At 31.5% G+C, this 13173-nt stretch overlaps 1 protein-coding gene across 3 annotated transcripts in view; it reads right to left on the bottom strand.

Moving 5' to 3' along the window:
- Positions 1-13173, bottom strand: part of LOC143063684 (uncharacterized) — a 50411-nt gene that overhangs the window by 23252 nt on the left and 13986 nt on the right. For all 3 annotated transcript variants that reach the window (XM_076236000.1, XM_076235999.1, XM_076236001.1), the window contains exons 8-13: positions 12662-12842; positions 11149-11760; positions 2828-4456; positions 1676-1816; positions 714-785; positions 315-362 (exon numbers count right to left, since the gene is read on the bottom strand). In XM_076236000.1, coding sequence (XP_076092115.1) covers positions 315-362; positions 714-785; positions 1676-1816; positions 2828-4456; positions 11149-11760; positions 12662-12842 — 2683 coding nt within the window. The remainder of the gene's footprint in view (positions 1-314; positions 363-713; positions 786-1675; positions 1817-2827; positions 4457-11148; positions 11761-12661; positions 12843-13173) is intronic.

The raw sequence follows: 13173 nt of genomic DNA, 5'->3' as shown, positions 1-13173 counted from the left end.
GACATTAACTACTATAGGTCACAGTACGGCCTTCAACAATGAGCAAAGCCCATATCGCATAGTCAGCTATAAAAGGCCCTGATTATGTTTGTATTGTTATATGTGAACCAAATCAAAGTGAAACTTTCGTATTCATAATAGATTTTGTATCAACATTCTTTAATAAAAGGTGTACTGCAAAACTAAGTGTTCAACAACAACAAAAAATCATTTAAAAGCAAGAATTTCATTTTTCATTGGTTACCAGAAATTGTAATCCACATGGTGAATTAACTTCCCAGTATGCTTTATATAATCATTTGACTTTACTGTACCTGTAATGAGAGAACCAATGACTTTTGACTTTCTAACTCTTGTGAAACCTGCAAATGATATAAAAACCCTCTGTACTTAAATTATCAAGATGTATGCTTGTGATATGATAAATACAATGTTCTGATTGCGATAAGGTAAATGTAATCATTATTGTTTCTTGATTTATTTCAAATAATATGCTGGGCATAAAAAAAATAACACTTGAAAATTATATTTTTTAAAGTTAAATTTCAAATAAAAAATACAATGTCTGCATGTCTCAAATTATTTCTTGTAAATATCTTGAGTAAACATAAAAGTATTTAATTATTTCATTTTGTAATTGAGAATAATTCATGAAAATACCAAAATGAAAAAAATTAATGGATACTTGTATAGTCAATTTATGTGAAATTTACCTCCTGAAGCTTAGAAGTAAGGTCTTTTTTCTCTTCCTCTATTGAACTGATGTACAACCTTTGTTTTTCAAGCTAAAATCAGATATTTAAAATCACACATAAACAGATATACAGAAAACAAATTAAAAAAGGTTTCAAAATACCAGGCTCACATATACAGATTTGTATTTGAAAAAAATAAACATAGCTTTAGTAATGATGATTTTTTATTTTATTGAATTTCTACCTGGTTTATTATTTGTTTTGATATGATTGACACAATTTTATTTGTGATGCTAATCAGCCTCAGTCATCTATGTAAATGTGTTTGATATTGCTACCTTAATGGTTGTCATTTAGCACAAAGTTGAGAAAAACAGATAACTGAAAAAAGTGTACAGCATTACATGGGTCAATCTGAAATGTACTTTGTATTAAGTTTATATTTTTTGTTGAAATGCCTTGTTATGACAGCCTTTTAAATTCATATTTCTTTTATTAAACGGAAAAAAGTGTACAGCATTACATGGGTCAATCTGAAATGTACTTTGTATTAAGTTTATATTTTTTGTTGAAATGCCTTGTTATGACAGCCTTTTAAATACATATTTCTTTTTATTAAACTGAAAAAAGTGTACAGCATTACCTGGGTCAATTTGAAATGCACTTTGTATGAAGTTTACGTTTTTTGTTGAATTGCCTTGTTATTATTCCTTTTTAAATAGTCATATTATTTTTTACTCAAGTTTGATCAGGCTTTAGGAGTCTCTTTACAGTCTTCTACCTATCCTGTCATAATAATTTTCCATCAAATTGCCTGCAATTAAGTCAAGACTATGGCAGTACAACACCATTTGTTTTGATAAAGATTGTTTGAAGAGGTTAACACAAAAGTAGCCGAAATAAATGAACATTGATTTCAGGAACATTGCTTAAAGTTTAATGAGTTTTTCACCAGATCTGACCTCTTTGTTCAACCTTACCTCCTGTTCTCGCTGATTTTGTTTAAGTGATGCATTAGTTTTGATTTCTGACATCTCTTGTTCTAGAGCTGCTACCAATTCCTCTTGTTTTGATTGTTTCTCTTTCATACCTGAAATGCTGGAATCCTGATCAGAAAATGTCTGAAATAAAATAAATATCATAAGGTTAAGTGAATCCACAAAAATAAATGAATCCAGTCATGAAAGTTTTCTTTTCTAGAAATAACTCTGTGTATGATTCAAAGTATATAATCCAAATACCAAATATATATACTTACTTTGCTGACTTGTCATAACCAAATGTCTGCTACTAACATTGTATTATGATCAATATCACTAAGACTTTATGATGAATGAAAAGAAATATGAGGTATACCACAAAAAGACAACAATGCTATGGCAAAATAAACAGACATTTAGAGGTCAACTTACTGTATTCAACAATAGTTTAGTTTAAACACATTTACTTATAGTGGATTGGGAAACAAGTTATTGTAACTTATATTAATCCATTTCCACTTTGTGGTGGCGAGTGCTGCCTTGTAATCTACAAGGGCGTCTTTTACGTGCAAGAGATATGGCTTAATGTGGGTCAGCCATTTAACGTCCCCTCAAGACCATACTCGCAAATGGTGTTAAGGGAGAGCTGAAAATTCAGTCCCTGAAATTTTCATCCCGGAACGGGAATCCAACCAGGGACCTTTGTGTTAGTAGTCCAATGCACTAACCACTACACCACGGCTCTCTCAATAAACAATAGACAGGAGTATAATTTTCCAGCTGATTTGTGTGGTTTTTTTTAATAAACTCAAAATAAATGTAGTTTAGTTCGATTTCGTATCCAATTTATAGGAAGAAAAGGCTGATGTCCACATTATTATTTTCAAGTAAAAAACTCAATTTTCCTTTTAGGTTATGCATGTTCAAATAGTTTTAATAGAGTAGTTTATAACTGTTTATTGTAAAAAGGTTTTGATAATTAGACACCTTCATTATTTAAGATTCTATATTATGTCATTTTTGCTTTAATTCTGGGAGACAAACTATGGTATTATTTTTTTTATTTAAAAGGATAGCTAAAGATATCAGTACTTAAACTGCATTTTGATACTAATAAAATAACTTCACACTATCAAGTTTAATTGAAATTACCTGTAAAGATTGTTCAAACTTAATTTGTTCTGAACTCAGCTCGAACTGCAATGACGATAATTCCTGTTTCAAAACTTCTACTTCTTTTTCATGTTCAATCTTAAACCTTTCCATCTCAGATTCTGTACTCTGTTTTCCTTCTTCAAAGCTTAACCTTAATTCATTAAGCTCCTTCTCTACAATTTTCTTGGATTCTTGTGCTGTGAAAATCTCTTCAGTTTTCAAGAACATGTCCTTATTAAACTCAGCAATTTGTAATTCTAAATCATGCTTTTCATCATCCCCCTTCTGTTTTTCCTTTTGCAAACATCCAACTTTGTCATGAAGATTTCCGACCTGATCTTTCAAAGTATCTAATTCTTTTTCTAAGTCTAGTTTAAGGGATGTCATTTCTTTTATTTCATTTGTCAAATCGATTTTATCATTTGAAAGAATCTCATTTTTATCCTCAGAATGTTTAAGTTTTTGATCCAGTTCATCTTGTCTCAATATCAGGTCATTTTTCTCAGAATCCAATTTTTCTTTTTCTGTATAAGCAATATCTAGTTCAGCAGATGTATGGGTCAACTGTTGTTTTATAGACTCAATATCTTTTAAAGCATCTTCTAAATGCTTTTTTAAAGTATGACGTTCAATTTCAAGTTTATCTAACGCCTTTTGTCTTTGTTGTTGATGATTTGTATTTTCTTTGACACAATTACCCAATTGTTGTTCTAGGTCAAATTGTTTTTCTTTTAAATCCTTTAACTTCTCTTCTAAACTTGCATTCTCTTTTAAAGATGTGCTTAGTTTGTTAGATTCGGCTTGTAGAATCAAACTCTTTTCATTAAGATCTTTTTCTACTGTAGTCAGTTTATTTAACAATTCTATATTTTCTGCTTCTTTTTCTTTAATTTTGATACTATAGTCTTCAGTTGTTTTATTACTATCTGCAACAGAGATGTTTAATTCAGAAATGTTATGCTTCATTTCTTTGATTGTTGTTTCATTTTCGTGAATTTGAGCTTGAAGTTTTGAGGAAAGATTACTTTCACTGTTGTTTTTTTGCTGTAATTCATCTTCTACTAAGACTGACTTTTGACGAAGCTCAACCAGTTCATTCTCTTTTTGTATCATTTTTTCCTGTAATGACCAATTTTCTGTTTCTAACTGCTTATTTTGTTCTTCTATTATCTTGAGATCTTCTGCTACAGATGTATATTTCTTTTCTAAAGTATCACAGTTTTGAACAGTTTTGTCTAAGACACCTTTCTGATTTGAAAAGTCCCTCTGAAGTTCAGATCTTTCATGCTCAAGAGCTTGTTTGATTTCTTTCAATTCTACAATGTTGTGCTCTGTCTGTGAGTTTTGTTCTTCCAAATTATTCACTTGTGCCTGCAGAGTCTCTTCAATGTCAGTGCATCTACTCTCTCTATCACATTTTTCTTTTTGTAGAGTATTGATTAAACTTTCAAGTTCCTGTAGCTGCCTGTCTTTATTTTCAATCTCTTCTTTATAATGATCAGACTCAGTTTCAAGATTTTTTTCAAGTTTTTCCATTTTATCTTTTATACATGTACTATTAAGTGACTGTTCTATCATACTGTGTAGTAGATTGCCAACTTCACTATTCTTGAGAGATTCTGGAACCTGGAAAAAAAAAACAATTGCAAATTTCAAAAGAAATCCAATCTCATAGTTTTCAAAGAAACACAGCTTTTAAAGGTCAGGCTAGGTTTCACAAAGCAATGTACATTTATATTTAGGAGAATGTTTAAATGGGTTTCTTTTTTTTTAAACCTTTAGGACTGATGAATTTTTTTAATAAGTCCCTTTGCACTAGATATCAGTAATGGTGAGTACTGTCACATCTGTGTCTAATGACATTACTTAAGGGCATCCGATACAGTTTCTCGATAAAATGTCATTTCCTTAATTTTTAAATATGTTGTAGGGCTTGGCGAGTTATAAAATAAAACACAAAATAAAACATAGGTCACTGTGCTCGTTTTCGAGAAAATTGAGGCTGAAAATTGGGGATTTGTGGAATTTTGCAAAAAAGTTAAACAATGTTATAAATTTTTTGGAGCAAATATTCTTTGTCGTAAATTATTAAGATCGGGTTCAATTTGAAGCTGTGATAAGTGACAATAAGGAAAAAAATTAATCCCTACACGAATGACTAAACAAATTCTCAAGCTTTGCTTGAAATAGCGAACCAGATGCTCAAAGTGGGATTTTTTTATTCCAAAAAATATAGCAATAAAGTGTTTCTGAAAATGTCATTTTTATCATTTTTCTGCATGAACTGCATTTTGTCATGCTCTCTCCAAATATGAAATAAAAAATATATGTCACCGTGCTGGATTCTATGATAAACGCGATTTATCCTAAAAATTGCGTCCCCCCTTTGTAACCTCAACGTTAGCGCTAAAGTGCACGACGTCGCTGGCAGACTTTTTCGACGTAAACTTGAAAATTACCGGCAACATTTTTCAGATGTATAAAAATTGCTTGTAAAGAGCTTTCTAAAAATTGGTAATATTGTTTTCGGAAATATAATCATGTGAATCATCAATACATCTCTTTGTTTGTGGTCTAAGTGAGAAACATCCCAAGAAAAGTGATTACGGACTGTTGATAATTTTTCCGGCTTTTAAAATTAAAGACTCGGCAATTTAAAACTTGACATACAGGTTACATGTACTGTACACACTCGTGCATTAATTTATGTATTAATTTATAGCATATGTTGGCCTCTAGATGTGTTTTTTTTTTTTTTTTGGTTTGGTTGGCTGCTATTTCATTACTGTAACAATACTCCTTTGGCTTTAAATCCTTCTATTCACGTTTCAGTAATCACTTTTTAGAATTTCACATTTATTCATAAAATTAAACTTTTATTCTGATCAATGATTACAATTGAATAAAATTGGGAGGCTCCTAAATAATTTTAAGGTCAGTTTTTATAGTTGACTATGCGGTATGGGCATTGCTCATTGTTGAAGACCGTGACCTATAGTTGTTAATTTCTGTGGCATGTTTGTTTCTTGTTAAGAGTTGTCGCATTGAAAATTATACCATATCTGTCAGAAAACAAAAACAAAATCTAATCAAGGAATATGCTAAAGGATGCTTTTGTCCAGAGAGATAAACCAGACCATATTTTGAAATTTTTAGATTTCGCAAAAACGATTGAATTAATAGCGAGAGGACTGGACATATTACCTATCCATAATTTCATTGGTAAATAACTATATATATATATTTTTTCACCAAAGCGCGACGCATTGCGGGGTATATGAAATATCGCACGTTCATGCATCTGTCTGTCCTTTCGGTCCTTATGGTTAATTAGATTTTTCAAGTGTACAATTCTTGCCAAATTTCTATAAAACTGTTATCGTACGGACACATTATATTAGAAATTGCAATTGTATTTGCTGTCATTCCATCATTTCTCTTAATATATTTGTAAAAAAAAATAAAAAAACCAAAATAAACAACTGCGCTACGAGCGCATGATACACCCGTCGTCTTATGAAAAAAAAACCATAATACATGTTTTTGAAATAACACGGGGCTTGTACAGGAAGTCATGCTAAGTATATCTTGACTCATTTGTTATTCTTGCTCAAAAGGAAGTTTATAATGACTATGATATCATATTGAAGCTCAATAAAAATTCAAGAACTAAAAAATGAATTAAAGAATCATCACGAAAAAGTATACAGATCCGTTTAAGAATAATTTAACTAACAAGTATATGAAATTTTATGCAATAATTATTAATAGTTTCTTAGATACGGCTCGACATGTGAAAAACCCCTCTTTTTTCATAAACTCAATAACTCTAAAATAAAAGAATCATCCCCAAAAAGTATACAGATCTTCAGATTCATATAACTAAGAAGTGTGTAAGGTTTTAAGCAATAATCAAAAATCATTTTTGAGATACAGCGCGAACTGTGAAAAAACACCCCCTGTTTTAGTTACAAATTCTTGTAACTCAAAAAGTTCACAAAAAGATATACAGATCGTTTGACCATCATGAAAAAAAACCAACCATATTTAGTTTAATGACTTTAGGATAATATGCTGTACCATTTTACGACGTACAGACGGACGCCGCACATTTGTTTATGCCCGCGTCACACTGTCCCGATTTTTATATACGATGGACACCCGAATGCGAAAATTATAAGTTCGTACGAAGTTGGTCCCGATCTCGTTAAAATACCAAAAAGTGACCGAAGTAAGTACGATGAATAACGAAGTCTATACGATGGTGCCGAAATTATATACGATAGCAAAAGATGGACATACGAAGGTTAACCGAAGACGGGTATTTAAGCTTCATATCTCAGCCGAAGCCTTCACGATTGATCACGAAGGCTACACGATGGATTACGATGGCTACACGATGGATTACGATGATGGCGCGATGGCCATACGATGTCTAAAAGATACGAACAGAATTTCGACAACATATCGTTTCTGTACAAGTCTGCCATGCATGGCGGGAAATCGATCTTTTTGTCTAATTCTTATAAAACTTAGTTTATTATCCCCTCGCCTACTACATGTAAGTTGCGTGTAGATAAATTTGTTATGGACACTCTAGAACCAAAATGCTCAAAACTTGGTATGGTGTTACTCGTTAAGAATATCTTAAGCGCTATTGACTTTAAAGTTCAAAGGTCAAGGTCACAGTGGCAGTTGTAATACAAGGCAATATCACCCTTGTGGACACTCTAAAACCAATATGCTTCAAAAGATTTTAACCACATTTGGTATATTGTTCCTCCTTTTAATGATCTGACATTTTGTACGTTCAAGGCCAAAGGTCAAGGTCATGCAGATGAACTGGTTTTTTCTCCTTGAAATAGCATAATACACAGGAAATTGGTTGCTCATTTTTTTACCTGCTGGTTCTAAAGACAATATTAAAGGTATTTCCAGTTACTGAATGTTTTGGTTGATTTAAAAAAAATAGTTTATGTATCAAATATGCATATTCAATTTACCATTTTCTGCATGTGTCATATACAAATATAGTGTCCATATTTGTCCCCAATATGTTACATGCGCATGACACTTTAAATGTACTTTAGCGCGAAAATTAACTTACATTTAGCTGGATTTATTGCCGTCGTAATTCCATCTTGTCGCCTTCGTACTTTTATTCGATGGCAACACGACAGGATTACGAGGTCTTCACGAAGTCGTGTTGCCATCGTAAGACCTTCGGGTATCTTCGTGATTCATTCGTGTAGACATCTTAATGTCAAAACTGCCCGATGGAAACGATGGAAACACGAATGCAATACGATGTGCAAAGATGCATTCCCGGTGACATTACGATGGTGAGGATGGTGCTACGAACTCAATACGAACCCTCAACATCGGACGCACCTTCGGGGATTTTTAACATGTTAAAAAATTTAGAACTCTTCCCGAAGTTGTCCCCGAAGTCTAGAAAAAGTGGCCGATGGTTCTACGATGGTTAAAGATGGCACTACGAATAGCCCGATCTGGATACGATCAGTCCCGATTTTGAAAATTTCCATTATCGTGTTGCCATCGGCGTAAAAATCGGGACAGTGTGACGAGGGCAATACCATTATACGTCCCGTCAAAATTTGTACGGGCGTATAAAAATATTGTTGGCTATTGTCTTTATAATTTTCTGCGGAGTTCAGTATTTTTTGTCGTTTTACTTTTTGTTAGATAAAATACGTGTTACGTGGAGGTAATAGGAACTTTATTAAAGTTGTATCATTGTTGATGTTAGCGGAATGCCATTGTTTATTTAACATAAATAAATTGTTCAGTTAGGAAGTTTACTTCTTCTTGTACCTAAATTTTAGGTACTATTTTTAAAATATCATTGTTGGTTTTCTGTGCTGTAAAAAAATGACAGAAAATCGGAGCCGGACTAAATTGTGGATGTCAGAATGATAATAAAAATGTCCTATGCTTGAACAGAATATTTTTTACATCAATTTGGGAATCAGAATATGTTTTCAAGACAAATACTACTAGTAGTCCAAATAATTATGACAGTAAGGAAGGTTATATTAAATTTTTGCTTTGACGGTCCGCCTTCCTGTAGCCTTTCAAGACGTTTGGATTAGTAAAATACCATACCTCCTCCAATCTTTTGAAGTGCAATGATCGTTCCATAAATATTTTCCATCTGAATTTATTATTCTATTTTAGACAAAACTATATCATATGTAGGACATACGTCCTGAACATGCATGAAATATTTGCCCCTGGACGTTAAGCAAACAACATTCAATCAAATTATTGGACAGAGTCTTGGTATAAAGCTGGAATTTAAGGTAGCGCCTTCCTCATATTAAAATGATAATTGACATGCATTATATTAATAACATCAAAAGGGTCAGTCATCTTGAGATTGCTAACTTTACGATATTTAAATTTGTTGAAGATCTCACAGAAACAGTAATGTGTTTTATTTCTTATGATTTTATTAGACTGTTATCCTTTTAGAATCAAATGCACTAATATAATGGTGTAGAAGTTAGCATGCGGGAGAAACAGAAATTGGAGCATCGGAAAATCCACATTACGTTTCTTATTACGGAAAATTACACGCATTACGTCCCGCAAAAAGTGACGTTTTGCGGGAATTCAAACGCTTAACGTCGCGCCAAGAGTTAACTCCCTTGAAACTGTATCGGATGCCCTTAAGGAGGCTCGAGGGTATAAAAATTTCAGAAAAAAATCAAACATTTGTTTTTCATTACAAATTTTATTTATTTCCTTTTGTAGTTGTTACTTTATCATATGGTACAAAAATCATTCAAAACAATCAATTCGTGTTGGCCCCATATGACTTTCAAAATGTATAAATCATTGAAAAAGTTCCAAATTATCTCCCTTTGGTGGAAAAATGCCATTTTTTGGCTCTAAAAATGAAATATCTTTTTCAACTCATCGGTGACCTATCTTTTTTAATATAATTTCCATATAAGCTGTACTTAAACTAAATTATTGTAAAATTTTAGCGATTTCTGTAATAAATTTCTTTTTTTTATTTCGATATTACCTTTATTTCTCCTATTACTTCAACAGAAAAAACCCGCCTTTACAAAAATGTATGCTTCTTTCGAAGGCAGATTGTGAGCGCAAATGAACGGTGACCCCACTTTTTTATTTTATTTTTCTATTAACTATAAGATAAAGTTCATTTATAGAAAAAATATAGAGAAATCCTATATAAATGATTTAGACCCGCGAACCCCCTTAAGATGTTTTTGTGCAATCTGATGAGTACAGCCATTTCCAGTTGATTATTACAGTTTGTAGTTTGCAGTTGGTTATTGTCTTTCTTATAACTATTTTTTATTGTTTTGTCATAAAGGAGTAGGTTCAGTAAGACCCCTTTTTGGCCCCAAAATATAGCAGTTTTAGAAAATTGTGAAAACGTAATCTTTAAGCTATATTTTGTAAAGTAAAATGCTTCTGCTACATAAATATGAGCTGTTTTTGACAATACGTTGCACAAATATCGCGTTCTAGCATGATTAAGTCATGCTAAATTACTGAAATCTTCAAAATTTTAGCATTTTGGTTAATTTTTAGACGGTTTCCGTCTAAAATGAAAGTGGCCGCATTCGTGTTCATTCATAGTGTTGAAATGTAAGTTGTATTTGATGATAATACAAAACATATATAAAGGTTGAAGATGAACACGGATGCGGCCACTTTCATATTTGACAAAAACCATCTGAAAAGTGACGTTTTTTGGCATATTTGATAGATTTTTCATATTTAAGCTTGAATCAGAGCGTTTTTAATGACTAAAACAGTTGAAATCTTTCACATAAACTAATCGAATCAAATTAAATAGACACTTAAGTGTTTAAAAAGTGTCCAAAAACTTTCGTTAGATGAACCTGAAATTTGAGGCCAAAATCGGCCTTTACCGGACCTACTCCTTTAAGGCGCATTTCTTTATTTGGTATTTTGGCCCATTTATAATTTCATTCATATCTGAAACTTTTATTTTCACAAAAAAAAATGATTTCTGAAATAAAAGAAGAATGTGTCGAAGGATACCAATGCCCCTAATCAATCTTTGCAATTTTAAATTTCAAAAGGGGCATAACCATAGAACGGTAGATGTCTCACTACCCAATTCACTTTTGTCTGCATGTTGCATTCCTAAGCTTTGTGTATTTGTTTCATAAAATTCAGATGAGGCAAATTAATTGAGAGTGCGGAAACAAAAATTGGAAAGATGGATGGATGAAAACACAAGGGTACTGGGGTAACACAAAGGGCGTATAGAAAATCTTATTTAGCATTACCTCAGTATCCTCTGATATATTCACACCAGACACCAGTATCTTCAGAAGAAGCCTCACTTCATCCATTTGTAATTCTAAATTTTTTACTAGCTCAACCTTTTCTTCAAATTTCCCTTTAACTTTTTGTGTATCTCCTTTTTCAGTTTCATAGAATTCTTTCAGAGAAGCTATTTCTCTATTCAAACTTTGACCTTGACTTTCTAGCGTCTGCTTTTGGATATCCATTTTTGATAAATTATTCTCCATTTCCTGAAGTTCTTTTTTGTTATTTTTCAAAATGTCTTCTAATGAAATTCGACTTTGTTCAGTCTCTTCCATATTTGATTGTAGTTTCCCACATTTATCATTCAACTCTTTGTTTTCATATTTCAATGTCATATTTTCTGCTTCTAAACTTTTCACTAGTTCATATGTTTCTTGAAGTTTATCAACAGAACTTCTCTGACTGTTTGCCTCATCATTTTTTTCCTGAAGTAAATTTTCAATCTTGTTCAATAGATCTTGATTTTTCTCTTCTTGTTTTGTTAGTTTTTCTCTCAACACTGACATTTCATCCTCCATAGCATCATTTTGATCTTTCACTGATACAGCATTCTGTTGCAATGAGTTAACCTGAATTACAAATAAATATGAAATTTAACAAAAATATTTCAAGTCTTCAATTCTGCACTGACAAGTATTTTTAAACTATTTATACTAGTTAAACCAAAGAATTTCTCTGTACCGATAGATTATTTTACGAACTTTTGACATTGTAGTATACGTAAATTTATTTAACAGGCTTCCTAATCAGTGGAAGAACATTCTGGTACTCAGTCAAAAAAGGACAATCTATTGAAATGGTCTACAAATACAAATACATTGCATTGATTATTAATTTAGTAATAGTCAAATATATCAAACAAAAAGTATAACCTGCATATCCAAATATTATCTACAAATTTCAATTGTCAAGGGACATAACTTTAAAAAAGTTATTAACCATATTTTGCTTTTATATAAATGATTTCCTATCAAGACAATGACATTAAGTTGTTAATTTCTGTGTCATTTGATCTCTTGCAGAGAGTTGTCTCATTGGAAATCATACCACATCTTTGTTTTGTGAAGTGTGCAATATCTGTTAAGGTCAGTAAAAGCATTAACTTTCTACAATTTGGGTTTGTTTTTATTACAAATGTAACCCTTTTTCTTTTCTGTTTTAAAGCATTTCTTAAAGAAATTCACAGAAGATTTATAAGAACAAACACCAATCAATTTATTATTAAGTGTCTAGACATCATTTATCTTAAACATAATGGTAAAAATATATCAGACAGAATAATTTATAATTTCAGTTCATTGCATTGGGATGTACAAAACTTATTTCAATGTATATATACTAGCTTCTACATCATTTGATCTTTAATGGCAATTATAGTACTTCTTATTTTTATATACAAATGTACTGATAAAAATATTTTTGCTCTAGTTATATTTTTTTAAACAATAAATTTGTGCACAGTTAACTGACCTCAAACTGCATTTTGATATTTTCACTTTCTTGTTTACTATGAGCCTCTCTTTGATTTTGTAACTGATGGTCAAGAGACGTTATCTGTTTATTGAGTTTGTCTACTTCTTCTGTCTTCTGTGTGTATTTCATTTCCCATTCTTTCTGTTTTGATTCTTGTTCTAAAACTAATCGATCATATCTAGAAAAAAAAAAAAAATATTTAATGTTGGTTTTTTTTCTTTTTATTAAAAGAATCTTCAAAATCCTATCACAAATTATTTAGTACCCGGTAAGAAAATTCTGACTGTTCAAACGGCTTCTACAAAGTAAGTTATGTTTCATAATTTGTCTTTTTCTTGATGTCAAAAGTTTTATTTTTCTGTAGAATCTAGAAATTCACTATAATATTCTGATGGCTCACTGAACTGATAAAAAAAAGAGTTAGGCTAAATTTGCCTTGTTAATTTAGGTAGTTAGCAAGAGTGATTCTTCTTAATGTGCAGTGTAACAGATAGATCATCAGAGCTTTC

The sequence above is a fragment of the Mytilus galloprovincialis genome, chromosome 2 (genome assembly GCF_965363235.1).
Source record: "Mytilus galloprovincialis chromosome 2, xbMytGall1.hap1.1, whole genome shotgun sequence".
In the NCBI taxonomy this organism is placed as follows: domain Eukaryota; kingdom Metazoa; phylum Mollusca; class Bivalvia; order Mytilida; family Mytilidae; genus Mytilus; species Mytilus galloprovincialis.
This window is presented reverse-complemented; position numbering and strand designations above follow the sequence as displayed.